This window comes from Nestor notabilis, unplaced genomic scaffold, assembly GCF_000696875.1.
Source record: "Nestor notabilis isolate BGI_N333 unplaced genomic scaffold, ASM69687v1 scaffold1713, whole genome shotgun sequence".
Taxonomy (NCBI): Eukaryota; Metazoa; Chordata; class Aves; order Psittaciformes; family Psittacidae; genus Nestor; species Nestor notabilis.
The window spans coordinates 78,230-101,587 of record NW_009921290.1 but is presented as its reverse complement, the minus strand read 5'-3'; the positions used below and the strand labels follow the sequence as shown (position 1 = coordinate 101,587).

General features: G+C 41.1%; 1 protein-coding gene across 1 annotated transcript in view; it reads right to left on the bottom strand.

Annotated features, from left to right (window-relative positions):
* Nucleotides 1–23,358, bottom strand: part of PPM1H (protein phosphatase, Mg2+/Mn2+ dependent, 1H) — a 129,616-nt gene that overhangs the window by 28,114 nt on the left and 78,144 nt on the right. The window contains exons 5-6 of the mRNA XM_010011074.1: nt 8,245–8,329; nt 972–1,090 (exon numbers count right to left, since the gene is read on the bottom strand). Coding sequence (XP_010009376.1) covers nt 972–1,090; nt 8,245–8,329 — 204 coding nt within the window. The remainder of the gene's footprint in view (nt 1–971; nt 1,091–8,244; nt 8,330–23,358) is intronic.

Sequence of the window (23,358 nt, the reverse complement as noted above, 5' to 3'; positions counted from 1 at the left end):
CTGCGTATTCTACTAGCAGTTGTCCAAGATGATGGACAATGACGGTTATTCCCAGATTAACATGTTCTGCACAAACACTGCAGATAATATTAAACTTAGATCATTATTCTGCCATTAAAACATCATTATATTTATGGCCTATAAAGTATGGGACAAATCAGAAGCATGTGGGGTATGGTCTCCAAACAAAAAAAAGTTCAGGCTTTTTAACCCTCTCCATTCTTTCCCTTTCTGAAAGGACATTTGCTAAGGATGGTAAAACACAAACAGCATGGAAGTGAAGACTATTTGCATTTATAGGGCCTTTGCCTTTATAGGTCACACACAGAGCCCACAAGAGCAAGGATTAGGGCTTCTCTCAGTGAGTGGGAGCCACATGAGAAGGAGTCTCGTGAACAGGCACAGAACAATGAAGACAATTAGCAAGAGACAAAAAATCATCGTTCTTCCTGTCTTCACTTCATTAAGTCAATGCTGTTCATTCAAGCCTTTTCATTTTAAGCTGGCTATGACTTTAATTCGGATAGGCCCATTTCTAAAAGAATTCCTCAAGGGTTACCCAAATCATGGGTCAGCTGCACTGGAGTATGGGAGGCAGCTCTTCCCTTCTTCAAGCATTCCTCGGCATGCAAAGGCATGAGGGCTCACTGATCCAGATACTACAAAAAGCTATTTCCAAGACAGAAAAGTTGTTTAGTTTTCAGGAAGATCCCTTGGCATGTCCTCCCCTTTATGTGTTTGCTCTGCTTTGAGTGCTCCCACATTAAAATGAAACAAGGTCCTAACTCTGGAGGCAGGTCAACTTATTTAAAATGTTAACTTCTAAAAGAAAAATACATCTGAAAGAAGGAAATACCTTTCCCTTTAGTACACAGGGGTACACCTCCATGTTTGATGGAGTTTACACTAATCAAAGACAGGTACAAAGCAGGCATTGGTTGGGAAGAAGGCTGAGAAGGACACATTCTTACCAGCCAGTCATGTTGAAGTCACGGTAGAGCATCCTCTTTCCAACTTCCTTGCGCTGCACCCTCCGTGGAAACTCTAAATGTGTGAACTCATTTCCCAGCAAGTGGGGCTGCATGTAAGCCTGTGGGCAGAAACCAAGCCACAGATACCACACAGACATCATAAAAAAAGACATCATCTATGTTTAACGAGGTAGCATTACCATCCCTTCCCACTCCCTTCCCATTCACATTTCCCCCCCTTCCTTCCTAAACAAGAAAGATTCTGAGCTCCGCTTCAGCCAACAATGTGCACATAACACCAGTTCTGATACTGCTGGTGTCCGGCAGCAGCCTTACAGGAAGCAGTCCTCTTGCCCTCAAAATCCTTCACTTCTCCCTGCTCCTCAACATTTGGGATCTCTAAACTACATGCCATCCACTGACCCTGAAGGAGACTGCAGGGCTTCATAAAACAGAACCCATCTCCTTTTCTAAGTCAGCTACTTGAGAAAAGGGAATGACCAAAGGTCATATCCACGGAGCAAGCAGAGACTTTGCAGGGGTGCATGTGGAGTGAACCTCAAGCTTTTGACTCCCAGTTAGGCTATGCCAACACACAAAACCTAATATTACTACCACACTTTAACTGTCACTGCCTCATGAAAAATGTTCCCTTTTACCTGCTCAGTGTGCTGCACCCCATCACATGCGACACTGCAAATAAACACAAGTTGCGGAGCAATGTCTTTTCTTGTTTTCTAAAACCTGCGTCCTTCATGCAGAACTGACTTTAAGAAAAGCAGCAGTAGTTTTGTGTCCTAACTGCAACTAATGTTTTTGATGGTGTCAGCATTCAAATGCTGCTGTTGCCCTTTCTGGTGTGCTGCTCTGCAGATGCTGGGAGGCCTCTTGGCCAGAGCTGTGCCCAGGGCTCATGTTCTGCAGAGCTGACTGTACTTGAGAGCATTGCAAGGCCCTTTGTCCACTGCACAAATTTCTGGTTTGGATTTATACACAGATCACCTGATACAATAGTGTAATCCTAAACATACTGTATTACTTATTTCCAAAATAAACCTCACATATTTTTCTTTAATATTTGCATAAATAAGCCTTTCTTCCTCCCTCCCCAGTGCCACATTGTGAGCAAGCTCTTCTGAAGCCACAGTCAAACTGGCTGGGGAACTGAAAAAAGTTGTGTTTCTTAATCTTTCTGCAGATAACTCTTTTTCCTTTTCCAGCCAGTTAAGGCAATAAAGTCTGCCTTATCTCCAGCAGCAGCTGCCGTCAGGGCAGACCAAATGAGCTGGCTTTAGTTTGTGGGTTTGTCATAAATCAAGCACTCATCAAAGGTGAGCGACAGGAAGCAGCGGAAGCCCTTATTGATCTACCTGGCAGCTATCATGCAGATAGTTCACAATAAAATATTTCCTGCATTTAAGGGCTGAGCCTGCTCCCATTCAACTTAATAGGAGTTGGATCAGGCTCAGCACGGCACATCACAACACTAACCTTCCATCAGCTTGTCCCTGTTCTCATTGCCAGACATCCTTCCAGAAAACACCTTGAGCTCAGCTGAAACAGGGCGAGTGAGATTGCTGTGTGTAGCCAACAAGATTGCTTTCAAGAGGTGGCTCTCAAGCATGCAAGAACGATCTTGACACTGTGATCCCTTCCTGGAACTGGAGCTCCATCAAATTCTCTCTCCGTGTACAGTTAAGGGAATTACATTTATTTCCTGCAGTCTCGTCAGCCAAGGTCCCCTCCCCCATCCAAATATTGTTTTCAAGGACCCTCTAAATTGGATCACTGTTCCTCATTACAGAAATGGCTGAGAAGCACTACTGACTTTTGAGAGGTCTAGCAATATTAGTCCAGATGAGGCTTTTCATACTTCCATAACTCTGAATTTTTTATATAAAAGTACACATGAACTTCCAATTTTTATTTATCTTTGTTCTAGTCGCAAAAAATATGGAACACCCCTAATGATTTATTTGATGTATTGCTACACACTGACTGCAGAAAGCTGGGCTTTTTTTTTTTTGCTATTTTAATTCTTTCTAGTCTATGGTACTGTAAACAATGAAGTCAGTCTGTTTGAAACTGCAGTTCAGTTCACTATTAAAAATGCACAGCCTATCTTGATTAAATCATTACAAACCACTTCTAGCTAAAGACTACTGTCACCGGATTACAAAACAAGAAGCCTTATTTAAAGCAAAAAAGACTCATACCTGACATCAAAATGAAGCTATTTAACCTTTGAATTATGAGACTACTTATTAGGCTGGATCACAGGTCCAGAAGAGAAAAAATTACAAGCTTTTATAATTTTTCCCCTTGAAAACAAGAATTTTCTTTATTGAAAAGGTAAAGCGATTGGGAGAGACTGCATTTCATAAAGATTTACTCAGATGGAAAGTCTGAGGTCACAAGTGAAATAAGATTAATAAAGCTGGCAGAGTTGCCAGTGGACTGCTAATGTTCAAATAAGATTTCTCTTCTGCAGCCAAGCCTCGATGCTTGATTTACAATCCAGGGATCTTAACTTGATTCTAATATTTTTTGGCGTCAGTGGAACAGAGGGAAAAGAGCAATTTGGAAGCTTCTGGTGCCTGTGAGCTGAATTCTTACGTGAAGAAATAGGGATTTTTGTTGGGCTTCTCCCCACTGCCCCCTAATTTTCTGTATTTTTTTACCCTTTTCTTTTTAACAGTTATTTTTGGTACTTCACTGGTGATTCTGCAGAAAGAACAATCTTCTACTATAAAAGTCAGCTGCAACTTCCAGTCAGCTTGTTGAGAATTGTTCAGTCACTACAAGGCAGGACTCTTTTTCTCCACCTCAATCAAACTATGCTGGGCAGCAGAACCAGGAAATAAATAAAAAACAAGGCTTTAAAAATCTACAGATCTTTCAAATAGATATACAGGCAGACGCCACAAAATCCCGCCAAGTGACCAAACGAGAAACAAAGCAGTAAGTGAACTATCAGAATTTCATTTCTGATGAGGCACCATTTTCTTTATCTTTTAATTTGTTTAACCTCGATTTGCAAGAACCTCAGATCAGAAAAACCATTGCAGAGAACTTAAGATTTAATGAAGAGTGACTATCAAACACTTTGTATATCCTTATAAGGTATGTTCAGACAATATTTTTATTCTGTGTTATGGAAGTGGAGTATTTTCCATCATTTTTCTTTCAGAAGCTATCACAGTTTTTTGGCATAAATCTGGCATAGTCTGCACCATATGTTTTTGGTACTCTGCCATTTTATGGTGTATTTTGTGGCTGGATGTATTACATTCAATATTAGTTGTTTAAAATGGAGCCTGCTCAAGGAAATATTAGTCACATTTCATTCATTTACTTCCTGCTGTTTCCTGGTGATCAGCAAAGCAAACATGAAATTAAGATAAACCTAGACTAACACAGCAGTGTGTCAGTTAATTAGATGGCAGGGAACACCGCATGTATCTTATCGTACCTTGATAAGGTCTGCTGATGCCTTTTCCAGCTCCTCCAGTATGCACTGCTGGGACATCACCAGCACTAGCAGTTTCACTGTATTCTGTGTTATTTTCAGAAATGCTGTTTTCCCCTATGTCCACTATATCTTACAACTTTACCCTCTTATCATATTGTGCCATTTTCTCCAACAGGATATTCTACTATATGGGACTGCTGCTCACAACAGCATGCACAGCAAAATGCATCCATAAGTTTTGTGAATTACTCAGCCATTATAATATGGACACGTTTAAGACAAGCAGAGGTTAAAACTAAAAGAGGTGGTGGTAGAACAAAAAGAGGAAAGTGTGAGCCAAATCAGTCCCTGGATTGGTCTCTCCTTTTATGACATGCCAGGACCCTTTCCATAAATCCACACATCTCTTTTGCCACAGCATCATGCAGTGTGTCAGATGGCCAAAGCAATCCTATGCTGGGTGATGCAAGGAGCCACAAAGAATTAACATGCATCTGACTTGTAATTGAAGCACTGAACCGACATTTAGGAGATCTAGGTTCATTTCCTCTTCAGGTTGGGTTCCCCAAGCATCCTTCAGCGGGTAAGTTAGTATCACTTAACCCTTGTGTGAACAATGAAATAAGAACAGGTCTTCTTCGAATCCATGCTTGTCTGGGCTCATGAACCTTTGTCTGAATAGTGCCAAACACAAAGAGCATCTACATCTCACAGCCACTAATGGCTACCCAGTCTCTACGAGTGGTAAAGCCTAGACTGGTAGAAGCAGTGCACTATCTTTGGCCTGAGCTGTGAACTTCTAGGGCACTGCCTGACTACACACATGGACACAGTATGCAGTAATACCATGCTGACCTTGCATGACATATTCAAAGTGCAACTTTCATAACTAATAGAAATACACCCATCTGCAACACATTCATACATCATTCATTTTGAACATGTTTTCCAAGGGAATAAGTAACAAAATCTATGCCATTTACTGTTGCAATTAGACTATCATGACTGAAATTAATAGTCTCCTCAGAAGATGAAAGGAAAATTGCTTCTGGCAGTTGTTGCCTGCACAACTGCTGAATGTAACACAGCAGTTCCCAGTCAATACTGGATTTTGGTTTTGCTCAAGATACACTGATATGAAAGCCAGGGCTTTCCTGGAGTAGGTGTTGTGTGGAGCTCTCCTGACACAGTGCTAAAAAGAAAAGCCAGACACAAAAATTCAAAAGAAAAAGGAGGTTCATGAATGCCCGCCCATGAAACGGAAGCAGTACGGTGCAGAAGCCAAAGGACCAAGGGAATACTGGTGCAATGCTTTCATGCCTTACATTGTAAGAAGTGCTCTCTGACTGAAGGATCAACTGCCTTCAGCAATACTCTCACAAGACCCCTGACACAGAAGTCTGCCTCTGGCATATGGCCTACCTGAAATCTGAAGCTGTATGCTGTCCTCCCACTGCAAAAAAAAAGGATGCAGGTGGAGACAGAGGGATGACCATGCCCAAAGCTGTTCAAGTCATAATGACCAGGTAGACAATTTGTTCTTCTGAGTTTGCCATGCCGGATACCTATGCCCAAGGCCATTCTTGGATACATGTTAATAAACTTGCATTAAAATGGGAGCTGTATAGGGAAAACATTAATGTGTCCATCCCCCATTCCCCCAGTTACTCAACCAGTACTAGCTGAAGCACAGTTTTGTCCAAGACTAGTCTGGAGAACTTCATACAGAGACGCTCACATGATATGAACAACTCATTATCCTGCAGACTTCTTTGCACATGGAAATAAGACCCCAAGAAAGAGGACCTAAGCTAACATCCTGTGTGGCCAAAGCAAATAATAGGCACTAAAGGCAGAGGAAAGCTTATTTGCCCTGACTGTGCTAACAGTGTCTACTGCACAGGGAACCAATGCTCAGAAGCCTGCAGGCTGTAAATCCATACCCTCCCTTTCCCTGTGCAGTAACTTCCCCACAGCGAACAGTATCTCTGCGTTTACCAAGTAAAATATTAATGCTGAAATGATTAAGTGATTTTCTTCCTATTGTGCAGGAAGAGCAGTGCAACGCACCTGAAACAAAAAAAAAAATAATCAGCTTTAACTGCAAATAAGAAAATAAATCCAAACTAACTAACTTTCAGATAAGAACAGCAGAAGAGAGATGTTGATGGTGCAATAGACTGATAGCAGAACCTGAGGACAGTCAGGGTGAGTAAGGAGAATTATTTTGGATCTAATCAGCAAGTCAGATGCAAGCTTTGGAGTGTAATGTTTATGCTAACTTCGTAAAAAATTTGGGGTCTTTTTTTTTTTTAACTAGAGTAAAAAATATTACTTATGAAATGTTACATTTGAAATTCTCTCTAATTTTGTTTCACGCTCTTGCTGTCCTGCATGTATTTTCTTTGAACATGATACACACAGACTTGGCATATTTGTTACATGCAGAATTAAAATAAACAAACAAAGGTAAAGGATATTTCCAAATGAAACAGCAGACAGGCTTTTCATATCAGCTGCTGTTTCCAAACATAAGCCAGAAAGGACATCAAAAGAGAAAAAAAACCCTTGTAGGCAATGCTTTATCTGTATTTCCTACAGAAGTAGCAGACTCCCTAGATACTAAAGATACCTTTTATTTTAAAGGTAAACAAATTATATTAAATGTAACTGAACAGTAAATATTTATTAGGCCTCTATTCCATTTGGCTCTCTGAATACAAATACTCCCAAAGCAGTACTTCCTCTGAAATCTTCAGCTTCAAGCCAGTCAACCAGACTAAAAATCAAACATGACAATTGTGGAAACATTTGCAATTTTCACCTCTGTCTTCCACCACTGGCATTATGCCTAGTCTCAAACCACAGTGCTTGGGCCAATCTGAAGATAAGACACTTTAAGACCAGGCAATGCCACTAGACTTGCCTGTCCACCTCTTGTCAGGGAAAGGTAATAGTGAGCCTCTCTTGGCTTAAGCTTAAATTTCTAAAAGGAAAAAGCTGACACCAGAAGAGGCACAAGAGAAATCTCTCAGCCACATTAGGAATGGTGTTCTGACAAACATCCAGCCAACTTCAACTGACTGATTCGACCATTGATGAAAACCTCAAAGAGAAACAGGATTGTTGCATGATAAACACCACCACGCATTTTGACTTCTGTTTCTTGGCCAGCTTATTACCAACTTGGTGTATAAAGCATCCCACATATCCTCAGCTAGTCATCCTGTCCCTTTATGGGTGCTGCTACACTAAATAAAACTAGTCTTTCTTCACCCATCCTATCTTGCAGCTACTAATGCTCACTGACAACATCTCAAAGTTGGATATCTTTTCCCTGATTGATATACTATTGGCATACTATTAAGAGCAAATGACTACAACCCTGAAATACCATCCATACACACACAAAGAGCAGCACGCAGTATTTTATACTGTCACACACTAAACACTGGGATGGGTTGAAATACCTCTGTGGCTTGTTAGCTCTGTGTCTGAGCTCTCATTATACAACACCAAGGACCTGCTGAAGGTCTGCAACTGAACAAGGTACACAAGCACAGCCATGCTGATTGATGGCTTTCATAGAAGAGGTAAGGCTCTTTTCATTGGGATTTGCACCACCAGGCTTTTCCCACATTAAATTATGGCTAAAAGATATACATGGTGGGTCACTGGTGTTCAACAGGCACATGTTCCTTCACTGAGCCACAAGAACTCAGCAGCATGTGTCTGAACCACAGATATTACTGGGCAATGCTTGTCATCAGCAGCACCTGATATGGTCCTCAGATCTCTCACCAGATACTGAAGTCGCTGGCGTTCGGTCTCTGGGGTGAATTCTGAAGACATTGGAATAACTTCACCATTTCGGATTATTATAGCCCTGTAACAGTAATAAAACATCATCAGTACAGAAAAAAGGAAAAAAAAATAAAAATACCCAGAGAACCACAGGGTATGGCCACACTCTTATTCTCTTCAGTCATGGTAAAATAAAGCCATTTCTTTTCTACTGAAGCTGTCAGCAGAACAGGATAATAATTCCTGCCCTGCATCCTTTAGGCTGGATAACAAAGTATATTTGTATATGCCAAGTTCATTTCAGAGTTTAAAAAACATCCAAGCAACAAAGGCAAGAGTTATTTCAGTTGATGTCTACAGGGTATCCTTATTAAGTGAAATGCAGACACCCAGAGGAGATGCTGCAGAATCACTGATTGTAGAACAACTCTTTGCAGGTTTAAATCCCAGTTGTGGCTGACACTGTCTAAACTACTGGCTTCAAATGACTCATGCAAGCACTTTCCAATTATTGATTGGTCATATGTCATGTCAGAACATTTCTACTCCAGCAGCAAATGGAAATGGCAAAGCAAATCCTGTTTAACACAAATTTAACTGGTTACGTGCCGGAAGATGACAGGTAATGGAACGACTACAGATCAGCCAGATTTCACAAACACTACTGCAAATGGCAGAGGAAATTCTCTCAAACATCTGCCTATTGCCTCTTAACAATCTGCTATGCTGCACGAAAAATACAGTCAGATTCTTCCCTGGTGTAATGCCACTGGCTGAAACATGGTCACAAGAGGGAAGAATTTACCCAGTCTTCCTACCGCATTCTGCAGTCATATATTCACTCACAGGACTGGGTTCTTTTATCTTTTCATTATTTACACAGCTCTGTAAGTACCGTAACACTTGGTGCTTTTGAAGACCTGGATGAATTGTATATCATCCTGAAGATTTTAATGTCTGTTTTGGAGCTGTTTCTCAACCATCAGTAGATTAATTCATTGTTTGGATAGTAGCAGTGTACCAGCTCTCCTCCTCTATTTACACAGGCTTTGGTGTAGATAAAACAAGAAACTGTCACTTGGATTCCAGTTTCTATATGTTTTAAATGGCCTCCTGTGATCTTTTCATTCCCTTGATGTGATATTTACATGCTCACTTACTACTCTTGATGATTTGATCAATTTGATGGCATTGCTTCCATGCCGGGTATTCTGATGCAATGCATCCAACAAATATGGCAGATGCATGAAGACTCTAAATTCAAAACACAGGCATCTTGAGATAACCAGCCTAGGTACAAACCAGCTTTGTAAAATTAGTGGCATGTGATATCTTTCCAAATCTTCCATATATGATATTGAACGAAAATTGTCTCCAAATGATCATCTGCTATTGCTGGTATGCAAAAGGAAGGAGCATCATTAGAGAGGAAAGGAACTGTTCACATGTTTGAGATTCATGCAGCAAAGAACAGACAGGTACAAGATGGAGCTACAATGGGAGAGGTGGGAAAAGGCTCTACTGATGAGGGGAAAACAGCTCTGCTTTGACAGATAACAAATTTACTGCGCCAGGACTTCCAGCACTCCCTTGCAAATAATCCTGTGTAGAAATTAGAGGTGGCAGGAGTGCAACCTACATACTGACGGCTCCCACTGGCCCTCCACTGCTACAATTAAAAACAACACCGTGTGCTTGAAACAAGACAGACGTGGTGGTTGTAACTCATTAATTTCTGAAGAGAAATTTGTGCAGAATTTTTGATGGCGTTTTTTTCCTTTTCTGCATACATTACAGGCTTACAAAAATGCTGGTCCAATTAAAAATAATAAAGGTTTGCTTAAAATTTTTCTTTTGGGTTTCTGAGACAGTCATTTAAAAATTAAACCACTTAAACCTCTTTTCTGCAACAACACCTTTGCTTTTATAGTTTTGCAGTTCCTAAGGTATTCGGCTTTGCACCAGGCTCATTTACTCAAAGACAGTGAACAGTTTTTATAACCTTTCCATACGTAATTTGATTCACTTGAGTAAGCCTCCATTTAAGGGGACTGTGAGTTTAGTACAGAGTAAGTACTCTGGCAACAGTCTAGAGTAGGCTGATCAAAGGAGCTGATCAGACACTAACCAAATTTTACACTCTAGTTTAACAGAGTCATAAGGGATCTGCTGATTGCATGCTTGTCTGAAAGAGCCAATATAAAAACACACATTGATATAACTGCAAGTGCGTCTGGCTAATTTTCTAAGTATCCTTTTCTTCCCCTTTAATCACCATTTCCACAGGAAATCCATATTTTAAAGACCACTCAGACCAGTCTGGGTTCACCTTTTTCTTTGTGCACACTGACATACTTCCTATATACGTTGATAGCTATCATTCTCACTTCTATGGGTAGAATTGGGCCCTGAGGGACTCACATCATATAAAAAGCAATTCAGAGGCGAGTGGGTCAACCTTTCATGGCTCAACTTATTTTCACTAGAAATTGCAGCCACCTGGGATGAAAAGCACAACTCAGAAGAAGAAAACATAATCTTTGGAGGGGGAGAACTAAAGCAATGCTGTCAATACCTGATAAAACAGAGCCTCGGTTTTATGGTTTTCATTAATGTTTTCAGCAGTTGGACTTTATTCAACTTGAAAGTTACAGCTGCTCATAAGAGTCAAATGATTTGATCCGAGGAATTAGACAGCTCTAGATATGAGTAACGGGAGGGACGCAGACATGCTCGTACAGGTTACTAGTCTGAATTCAACTGTGGTGGGCTCATTACCCTCTTACCAAGCTCTTTACCTTTCCGCACCAGCTGCTCAGCAATCTCATGACAGCAAAGGGTATTTCTGACAGCCCAAGTGACAAAAATGGGCTGTCATTCATCAGCCATCTCGCTGGAGAGGCTGGGTGCAGAAGTGTGGTCTGAGAGCCACCCTACTCAGTGGGTTTTTCCCCTGTGATTGAAGAGATGCCGAATCAGGCCCTAATTGAGTTTGGAGACTGAACTGCCCTTTCCACGACCTCGCAGTGACAGAGCTGCCAAGCACTGACTGAAGGCTTTTCCCACCAAGCAACCTCCAGAGCCCTGAATTCAATAGCCCAAAGTCAATAACTGCTCACGGGGAGGGAGCCTGGCTGACGCAGCAGCCACAAACAGCCCAGCAACTGCTTTTAGAGACCCGCTCTATGTGGCCGTGCAGGACAATTAATTTTGGCTTTATGCTTCCTAATGGACTAAGCAGCAACATGGTGTTATGTGAGCATTACTGCTTCTGCCGTGCATGAAAGATGCATGTACACCATGAAATAGTGCTCTGAAAGCATTTAGCTCCCCGTGCATTGTGGAAATATGAATGTATTATTTTATACTAGAATACAGCTGTCCTATTAAACTGTCAGAAATAGCTACATAGGAAGCAGGAGGAACTTGAAGAGATGCAGTGCCCAGAGAGCATCTGATTCTGCCATGTTTAATAGTGACATTTTAATTTCAGCCACACTGGTGAAACACATTATAGCAGAGCCACAGGGCGAGCCTGCCAAAGGCAGACAGATGATTCATGTTTGCAGGGAACAAGTATGTCAACACTAACCAAATATTCTCTGATGACAAGGTTGCTTCAGACCCATACCAATCATTAATTTATACCACCAATGAAGCAGTAATTGAGAAACAGAAGTTTTTTTGGCAGCCTAAGAAATTGAGAGTTTCAGATCTGCAGCCCCCTCAGTGCATTGCTCTCCAAGCTCCGTGGCTCTGATGCCCTCTCTACACAGCATCATCCACAGTGAGCAAACAGGAGAAACCGCTCTAAAGTCTTGAGGCCACAGAGGCCATTAAGTCACTTATTTTGATCCTTTCTAAACAAACTATAGATTTCCTTTCATCTTGAACCCATCTATCTAATTCTCCACCCACATGAACTACAGGATTGTACTTGCCCCTGCATTTCACAGATATATGCTCTGCATGACAAAAAAAGTATGTTCGCTAATCCGGAGCTGATAAATATTAAACTAGGAATATATTGGGGGAAAAAAAGTCCTCAAAACACAGCTGAAGTAGCCTAAGCTGGAAGAAGCAAGAATCAATTTTCTATCTCTCCTCAAGCTACTTCACTGAGTTTTTCAATTCAAGAAGCCGTGCCCTGAGTAACTATGTGTAGAGCAAGAGATGTGCCAGCGCCTCGGAGTGTAAGGTGGGACTGGCAGTCACAGCACATCCTGCAGTGGGCTATGTCCACTCAGTCACAAGCAATGAAAAGAAGCATGGCGAACTTAAAAGGCTGCATGTAAATCTACAGAAAATACATTTATCTTCTGGATTGACATAAACTACATAGTCCCTGATGATAGTCCAAATTCACAGAGAACCTTATGGTTATTTTCTATATTCAGATTCAATACTTTAAACATGTATTTGGTGCTTTAGTATAGATCCCCTTTTAAAAAATGTGGTGAAGGAAGGAACAAAAGGGTAAAAATCTGCTGCTGTGTTTTACTGCTGCTGTCACACTCAGGATGTAGCAACAACACTGGCTTAAGGAAATACCAATATATCAATTGCTTTGCATTTTTAATATGGATAAAACAGCCACCTCTCCTTGAATAAAGCAGGGTTTGGGTTTGTTTTCTTTTTTTTTTTCTTCTGTGGAGAACACTATCAGATGAGAATTGCACAGCATCCTTTTTGAGTTTCTTATGAGAAACAAACAGAGCGAACTCATACATTTTAGAGGAAGCTATTGTTAGTTACTCTCATTTAATCATAGAGAGAAAGAAACACTTTCGTGAACAAGGTCAAAAGTGTAATTTCACTGCTGTCATGGGTCTGTTGGGATTCTAGCGCTCAAAACAAAGAGGCATCTCCTACTGTTAGAAGTATTCAGGGTACACCCTGATTCCATTACACACTTTTTCAGCCAAAAATTATTTGAAACACAACATTAAACTGCACATTTCTACAACAGAGGATAAAAATCTGGTAAAGGTGACAAAGACCATTTGGAAAACCCTTTTTGACAGTGTATATCAATTCCAAGCCACAGGGAGGATGTATCTATTTTGCCAAAAGGTATTAAGCATTGTGGATTCAGTAGAGATGAAGCAGAACTGTCTGGCCTGTCTGAAGAGGTATTAGAAATGTGTCAATGGAAAAGAAAGAGGGATTAAACTGACAGAAAGAATAAGGCAGGGTTTTATTACATTGAAAGAGGAACCAAGCAGTAGATTTTAATTAGGTGTGTCACAAAATAGCTGAGGAAAAAAAAATCCTAGAACTATGGAATCAGTCTACATGGATTACTTGTTTACTATGGTAACTAAATGAATATATTTAAAGCAGCTAAGGCAGAAAGCAATGCTAATGTCTGGTGAGCTACAAAACAGGTTTTGTTTGTTCACCTTTTCTTAATTGCTAAGAAATTAAAGATGATAAGTATAGAAATATTCAACAAGAAAGTTTCTGTCCTTTCTAAATGAAGTACTGGAACTTATGGCCATCGTGACTACTGATGACTTTTAATATATGCAGCCCTGGCACCTTGGTTTCACTTATTATGAACTGAATTACTCTCCCTTAGTCCCACGCAGACTCATTTCTCAATGTTTCGTTAGAAACCAGGTGAACAAACACCTCAGTGCACTGGCAATAATCATGGAACTACAGTGCAAAGCCTTTAAATGATTTCCTTAATTTTATGAATTAAGGCAGGCTGGGGATAGTGAAACAAACCATTATATAATGTTTAGCTGGCATTAAAACAGGTCCCAGCGATGACATATCCATCACCATAAAACTCTGAGGTGAAAGCAGCAACCCTCAGTAACACCAATGGAAAACCACCCCAACCACCTCCCACCTGCAATACCCAAGAGATGTTTCAAAAATGCCCCAACTCCTACTCGGCATCGCCACCAAGAATAAAACAAGCAACAAACCAGGGAGGAGAGGGGAGGGAACAAAAATTGCCTCAGTCCTCGTTTTCCATCTACTGCCACTCAACAGTCCTGCCATCCTGGTTTCTTCACATTTTTCAGCACGAACATCAGGCTGTCCACAGAAATATTGTGACAGAATAGAAACACTGCATCTTTTTTTTTTTTTTTCAGCCAAGGAAAGCCAGCATTAAGAGGGAACACATTCTTCCTGCTTGCAGCTCTTCCTGTCACAATGTAGTCTAATTGTGCACACCCTGGTTAAAGCAGGCTGCTTCGACCCATTCATTCATCACCTGGGGCATCTTCAGCTCCCTCAAACCAATAAAAGGTGCCAAAACTTGCCTTGGTGAAGTATTGCAAATGTAATTTCCTACAGGAGTGTGCTTCAGCATTTCCTGCAGTAACAACGAAGAACCCTCCCAAACTTGCTACTATTAAGGCCTTTTGTAGACTGCCAGGCACCCTGGCTGCTCTGAGGGTTAACAACTCTGCAGCACAACTGCCAAGTACAGCCCTGCTCCAACAAGACACCAGCCAGGTGTTCCCAGGTTATTTCATTCAGGGGTCTTTTTTCACGTCCTTGCACCAGCACAGAGCCGAGCATGCTATACCTCTCCTGTGGCAACATGAGAACCTGTTCCTGCCTTTGAAAAGAGCCAGGGAAAGAAACTATGATATCCTGTCCCTGCAAGAGACTCTGGAAGTCGTCTTTCAGAGGCACCTACAAGCATGTGAGCTGTTCCTGTGCACACATGTGTAGAGCTTTACATTGTTTCCAGTTATCCAATTCATTCAAATTTAGATTTCTAATGCTTACTGAGTAATTCTTGTGGAGAAAGCCTCTGGGCAAAATGAGGCTGCTGATATACTCTAAAGCCACTATTCCAGTGCTCTGTTTTTTCTAAATGAATTGTATTATTTTTAATAAAGGATCGCAAATGGACAAATAAAAGCTGATTCTCAAAGCAAAATAATATTCATAGATTTCTATGGAAAGGCTTACTTCTCATCTACACTGGCACCTGAGCCAGTCAGCTTCTTCCTTACTGCCACCAATAAAAATCTGAATTTTTAGAACTGATCTCATATTCTATCCTATGTATTCAACTAACAAATAAGTAAGCAGAAGTTAAAGGGATTTTCTACACCTGGCAGCCCCCTTCTGCCCTATGTATTGCATCCAACAGTAAGAAACACTTGGACACCACCAACACTGACTGAATTACTTCAGTTGTTTCTGCATCAATACTCATTGTACAGTTTTAAATTAAATACAACACTGAGCTTGCAGGTAGGTTACCTACAGAGGAGATAGCCTGGGGAGGACAGCCTGGGGAAGACACATAGCCTGGTCATTTCTGACCCCGGGAGCTGCATGCTGCCAGTTCTCAGTGCCTCTTTGGTAAGCTGCAGCTCCATTCCAACGGGACTCTCCTGTGAATTCCCTGCTCTAGTTTAGTTTCTCAAGTGTATTGCTTGTCTGATGCAATTTAAGTATGGAGTTATTATTAGCAGCTGTCTTATTATTAGCAGTTGTCTTTATTAAGTGTTTCATTTTAGGGCTAATTACACATTTTTTCATACTGCCGCAGATGGCACTGGCTATCTGTACTGTACGTGATCTCCTTTGTTGCTTGTTTAATCAGGAAAGTAACTTTTTTTAGTGAATCAGTGCTGACTTTCTGTATTTACCTATACACTTCTAGTATTATCTACACTGGCTCCAGTAGCACTAACCAAAGCAAATGAACTGAACTAAAATGCTTTGTAATTAATTTTGTGTACTTTCCTGTTGGTTTACATCTGAACCCACTGATCTTCCAGAGAGGACTTCAGCTGCTAGCTAGGAAGCTATTACAAGCCAGATTACAGTGAGTTTATAGCAATACTGCTATCGCACAAAAACTGCCCAGCATCCTTAGGTTGAAGATCCTCATGGGATTCATTTTGCCCGTGACGATTTCACTGTGTTCTTCATTTGAACACAGCTAAGTCCAGGGTTGCAGTGATGATACACCACCACATTTCTGTATCAGGGCTGAACAACATTCCACCAATTACTCAGACCGTGCCAGGGAAATGAACAAAGAAGTGCAGTCACTTCTCTGTGGCCAGCTCTGAGCCTCAGGACTGGTATCTGTGGAATCAAAGTTTTTTCCCTGCTGTCCAGGATATCACATTCATCTCCAGGACGAGTTACTATGGCAACTAAACCTGGGCTTAGTGGATGAAGGCACTGCTGTGCAAGTCAGTGTTTATTTTGCCAGTAATATGGCTGGGATATGGCTGACCACGGAAGACGGAAGAAGCACGCATTTTCCTCCCCCCCGTCTTCACTGTCTTACCATTGAGGAAGCCAGCATGACTTTTAGCACCTAACGTATCACATCTACTTCAATCTCAGCTTTTCTGCTTAATTCAGTGGCAGTTGCAGGATATTGGAACAAGCTGGACTGAGAAGTAAAAGCAGGCTGAAAGTGGCACTTTCTGCTCACTCTGCATCAGCGAATTTTTACCTAAGCCTTGCTTCATTCACCCACACAAGTGACAAGGGAAGCCCTTGCTAAAAGCCCCCAGAGCAGGGCTCAGACTACATTGCATAGCTGCTGCTGAGAATGAATAGCCTGGGCTGCCTGGCAAGCTCAGAGAATTCAGGGGATGAGAAAAGCTTTCCAACACAGTAAGGACAGCAGAAGGTCTGAAACATTCACCAAGCAAGCCTGCGGTGCTCCCCCTGGTCCTCCTCCCATAGTATGAATGGGAGCTAGTGGTCCAGGCACCCAAGCCTGCTTGGTATGCCTTGGCCCTGGCCCTGTAACACTGGAATGAAGAACCTGCAGGTGTCTCTGCGGTCAGCTACGAAGGCAGAGATTAAGCAAAAAGATAGTTTTGAGCCTAATGCACTGCACTGGAAGATCTCGATTCTGGTATATTTGCTTATACTGTGAGCTGCCTCTGTTAGAGGTCACAGTCTTTTTATGTATCAATAAAGTACTGGTAAAAGAGTGATTAAAATTACATCTTTGCACCCTTTGCCCTTCTTGCCTCAGACACTATGAGCTCCACAGGCTATACACACAAAGATGCTATTATAGTGGGAGTTTTTCCTTGATTAGTGCTATAGTCACCAATAAAAATAGGCAGCAGGGGAATTTTTACTTACACTGGCAGCAACCAGCTTTTTTTGTCTGGCTTGGTTAGTTTGTTTGGGTTTTGTTGGTTTCAGTTTTTCTTCCTTTTTCTAAAGGCTGACAACCTATGAGAATTAAAGTTAACAGAATTCATCACTCCTGGAAACTAATACAAATGAACTGCAGCTTTCCAGTTTACTAGTATTACTTGAGTTGCCAAAATTCCTCTCCTTCCTCATAATCTGGAGCATAAAGACTTCCTGGGTAGATGATGTCTTTGTGGTTAGGACCAAAGACTTAACTGAAGGTACCACTCACTGAAAATGTTTACAATGGCTTCAACACCTGCTAGATTGCCACTGACATTGCTAAGACATACACTCTCCCAAGAAAAACAAAGAGTCTGAAGAAGAGGCAGGACATTTGTTTTGTTTTCAAAAGCCTATGAACATTTCCTGCCAAATTAATAATTTCTGCCAAGTCAGTGCTGCGTAGGACGTGCCAGCACCCTGGAACTTGTCATTCACTGGCTTGCTAGGAAACACCCTTCCTCATCACTGCACTTTGAGTGCAACAACTTATTTCTGATCCAACACCTTTTATCCACACCTCACTTAAAGTGTTTCCTGAAGTGCCTCCAAAAGCTTTACCCAGCACAAAATCCTGCAATATCTGAGGTTGCTGCTATTCCTATGAATCCTTTGCTCTTGCTTCTCCCTGGAAGGAGGCCAAGCATGAGAAGGGGAGCAGAAGTGCTTTCTTCAGGCCTGCAAGTCAGGCTTCTAAGGAAAAGAAGCTGAAGAAACAGAAATATGGGACTTCGCGCATCTTAGTGTGACTAAGATGCCATGTTCTTCAGCAACTTTTTTGGCTAGGCAGGATCAGGCTTCTCTACCTACCAAACTACAGTCAGTGAAGGAGAATATGTGTGGGAGAGACTCACTTCCTCTTGAATTCAGTCTCTCCTCACTCCACAGGCTCTTGAGCCGACCAGCCTTAGGTTATCACGTGTCCTGAAATGATCAGACATTTATTATTTTCAAGTGATTCTGTCAAAGAATTAATAATAATCTAAAAAAGGGATGTGCACATTGATTGGTCAAAATAGAATCTGTAAGTGTTGCTCTCACCACTTGGGAGGCATCTTTTGAGTATCTGAAGGAATAAGAACTTTGGAGGATAAACAGGAATTGCCACAGATTGCATGGTCCCAGGGTGGAAAGGCTCTGTGTGTGGTTCAGAGATTTGCAGCAATTTTTGTCCCATCTTTAGGAGGAGACAGGAAAAAGAATGCTTTTCCAAATACTGCAGACTTGGAGAAGCTTAGTAACTGAGTTAGGCTTTCCTCTAGAGACCTCTAAGTCTCTAATATAGAGCACAGTTATTGTTGTTTACGCAGACACAGATGCAAGGAGACAGAGAGGGCAGACCACTCAAGGAAAACAGGAGAAATTTAGATTAAAAGATAATAGTTAAGAAAACTAAGCTTTCTTAAAAATACTCTAAAAAACAAAGACTAAAGCAAACTATCTCTACAATAGTAATATACTAGAACACTTTTTGGTTTCTATCCTTACATGCTGTTAGTGCTTCTGGCAAAAATCACCCTGCTGGACTGCCTTGATGAAAATACCCTGAACCACAAAAATGAGTGAGAATCATCAATTCTGACTTCTCAGAAATTCTATTTAAGATACAGTACCAGTCATCAGGTATGTGGCTGTTTCCTTGCCTCTCCCATTTACTTCATAAAAGCAGATTAATACTCCAAATTTGACTTCCTATAATGAGAACTGTGCATGAAGGAAGCAGCTGACAAGCACCATGACAAAGAAGAGAAGGAAGTATAAAAGTAGTGAGATTCAACACAAGCAGCAAATCCGGAAAGAATTGAAACAGTAAACAAAGTAGAACTCAATGTTCAATTCACTGTTTTATTACACTGGGAGAAGTTGGTATTACGAACACACTCTCCCACATCTGGGTACCTGAAGCACCAGTGAAGTTGTATAACTTGCACCCACACAAAAGCGCCACAAAACCCAATCACTCAACGAGCTCCTATCATTTAACAATCCCAAATAGCTTAGCATCCATTCTACACTTGCTTCTGAACATGATGTTCAAGCAGAGGGTGAATATGCCCGAAAACTTAAGCACTGGGGGGCAAAAGCAAGGAGGCAGAAAGATGATTAAAAAAGCTGATGAAGCAAAGCAAAAAAACCAGTAACCTTGCAAGTCTGTGAAGCCTTCAAAACATCAGGCTCTTTGCTTTGATCCCATGTTCTGCCAATAAATCAAAAAAGCCCAAGAACCCATTGCAGATCTAGTGAGTGTTTCAGGGCCTATGGAAAAGTCAAATCAACTTGTGATGTTCTGCTCTTGTATAATGATAAAAGCACTGCTACCCTACACAGCTCCAAGCACAGCAGAAAATGGCAGTGCCTGCAGTCTCTGAGCAGCTCCTTATCCAGACAACACAAAAGCCAGAACACTTGTGCCAAAGATAATTAATATGATCATATTGCATTAGTCATTGTAGTGATATTGGGCAAATGTTATGTTGCATGAGGCTTTACAATAATTGGGCAGTAATCAGTGAAAACATTAAGTCCCTATTTTACTACTGCTTCATCACCAGCTATAAAACAACATCTTAATAAAGAGAAAAAAACTAAAAAGAACTGAGATTAATAAGGCATGTTATGGCAGTTTAGAAGTAAAAGTCATTTTAACAATGTAAAACAGAACAATACTGTTCAAAAGAATGTGCAGAGAAGGTTTACTATTCCTTAAAAAAAAAAAAAAAAGAAAAAAAAAGAAAAAAAAGACACTGTTCCGAGAGCCAGGCCTTGCTACTATAGAGTGTGTGTCAAACTGGTAAGCAAAACACAGCACCTCAATGCTCACCAGAAAAGCACTATATCCTGGATTGACTATAGCACTATCGTCCCTAATTAGACAACCTTGCATGGACAATGCTAACCACCAAGAGGAAGGAAAAAGAGAGCGAGGGAAACATTAGAAAAAGTTTTGGCCAATATTCAGACATGGATTTTGACTGTACAAGTAGATATATTTATGGCAGAGTCCAAGAATGATCAGACAAGCCATTAGAGGATGAAAGCGGCTCCCTCCACATTGTTTTTATCACGCTTTGAATACATTACCTCATTTTTAGAAGGGTTCTGGTATCATGTGCAGTTATCGCATGATTATTACAGGACTGTGATTGCATCATTAGCAGAAGTTTAATTATATCATTGACATTAGTGATGCCATAACATCAAGCTCAATAATAGTTCATAACAAAACCTACAATTAGCACAATTTTTCCTCCCTTTTACACCAACAGAAAGTGTTCAGCTTGGAGAAGCCTAATAGTCCATATAGAAGTGAGCTAGGGCTGAACCTGAAAGGATTGCTGGCTGGTAATTTAGTAATATGGTAATTAAAGTCTTTTCATGATGTAATTACACATCAACTACAAAAGGACAGCTGCTATACAACACTGTCAGGGTACGTGGCATGAAATGATTAGATTTGAGAAGCTTTGGTGGTTAAACTGAATACCGCAGACATAAGTCCGAGGTATAGCTGGCACCGCGTAGCACATTATTATTCAAGTCTCATACTTAGCGTTTCCTTAGTCTCATTATGATAGTAACAGTTTGTTACACATACCTTGGTCCTATGACAGCAGAAGCTGTTCAAAACCCACCTTTAAAAGCTGTTTGAAGTTGCATGGAATTAAAAGACCTAAACTTCTTCTGGGCAGAGGCAGTACAAATGAAGTTTGCATGAACCTAAAATGTTTATTTCCCACCCCTGCAGCATAAAACATCCTCTCACAGACTCCTGTCTGTGGGAAATGTAACTTGATTTATTTGTAGGGTTTTTTCCAGTGGGGGAGTAGAGAGGGGAGAAGAAGAATGAGGACAGAAAAGAGGCACAAACGAGTAGGTGAACTCAAAGAAACTAAAGCTTGACTGAGGAACTAAGGGTTTTGGCATCTATTTCTAACAGCAAAAAGCAGAAGCCCCCTGGTTGGGTGAGAAAACAAACTCACTCTTCTTCTCAAGAGCAGGCTTTTTCTAAAGTAGTTTCCTTATTGTATTTCTCACCGCACTCATCTGTATCTGTACAAACTGTGAAGCTGACCACATGAGGCATGACACAGCAAAAAGGAACCTATTTTTCCAACTAACAAGAATGAAACTTCTTGGCTACATGACTGGGCTCTTAAAAATACAGGAATGCACTGTGCACCCTGGCAGTAGGCAGACAACCTCAGAGCTGCTTTTCTAGTCCCAGGATGTCCTTTTAGTGATGAGGAGCAACTCAGATTTTTGCAGTAGCTGGTTTGTTGGTTTTTCTTCCCTGACACATCAGAAGTGGGGATTTCATGGGACAGACCCAGATCAACTGATCATCTATGCTTTAAAGCTTTTATTTTCTTGAGCTAGGAAAATCTAGAAGTGGTCTTATTTGAAAGTGAAAGATTTTGGGAATCCAGAGGACTCTCCTCAGCATGAAGAGGGTTTCTGTGACATTCATTTGGAAAGTGCAAAACCAAACTATTCTGAATCTGGAGGGACTCTGTTACCTCAAAGATGTGAGGAGTAAGCAGAAAACTTTCAGTCCTGGTTCAAACAATACCCAGCCTTGCCAATTGCTTCCCTTCTAATTGCTGCTCTTCCTCTTTCCTGAAGACATGTGTGAGATGGGCTTAATGAATATTCAAAGCCTTTTGAAGACTTACTGTCTTTCACGACATTGGGCCTGGCGCCAATGCTGGATCACCATCAGCAAGAGTTTATTCCCATTGAGTATCAGAGGCTGCATGAAGCAGAGGTTGCTCTTGGGGAACTGAAAGCAGCCTGTCCCAAACATTTCAGAACAAACATCTCAACTGCTCAGAAGTAGGTCCTGCATAGCCAGTTTTACACGGAACACTTTCTTAAGAGAAAGTAAAGCAATTTAGCCAACCCAATGGAAGAGACTCAACTGTACTTCGAGTGCAATAACACAAGAAAACATTATTATTTCTAATTTAATGTCAAGAGAGATAGAATGCAGTGGAGCTAGCAGCTCTGATGACAGGATAGGTGGTCTGCTCAAACATGTTTACAGCTACCTTCTGTGAGGACTCACTTGAAATTTTACGTGAAAAATACGTCACTTGTCAGGAAGAACTGGGTGAACAATATGCAATATATAAAGCAAATTCAGCACCTTAAAAACAGCTGTTCACCAACATGAAAAGAATAGGAACTTTATGCACAAAGGATATATCTGACTTCCTACACAGTTTAAAGCAGTAAGGAGCAACAAAAATGCTAGGTTTAAACTACAATGGTCTTTGCTCGAGTGCCACCTCTGTAAGTAAACACATAATGAACATGAACTGTATATGCACAAACCTTAAAATCAAATGCATAACCATAGCAGTCTTCACCTGAAGACAACTTGGTATGACACCTTTGCAGGCTTTAATTACTCAGCTGTTAACTAACAGAATACAACAGCAGTCCTTATGTGGGGAACTACCCCCCCGGGCCTGTCTATGCAGAGCACTGCCAAAAGAGGCAAACGAAGGTCTGAAGTCTTGCAAGAATAGCCTCATTATCCCTCTCTGATGGTGGCACAGATAGAGAGTGAGAGAGGGGGAAAGAATGCAAGTGGGAGATTTCCAGTATGCTCCTAGCTTTAGCTAACTCAGAAGACACAGAAAAAGCTCTCACCACAAGTTTTCAGGTATCCAACTTCAAAATATAACAAAGCAACATCTGAACAACAGCATTCAGTTCTGGGAAATGGACAAGTACACAAGCCAGAACAGGTTAAAGAAAAATCCTAACCTGTGATAATCTGTTTCCCTCCTTTCCTCTCCCACTGCGAGAGTAGCAGCCATTTGCTTACAGGTGACTACCTTCAATTATACCAAAATCTAAGAACCAGGTGGCCTATCAAGACTAAGGCTGTTGATGGGAACCACAGGACTTCTGACTGAACCAGTTCAGTCCTACCAGCTGTTCCAG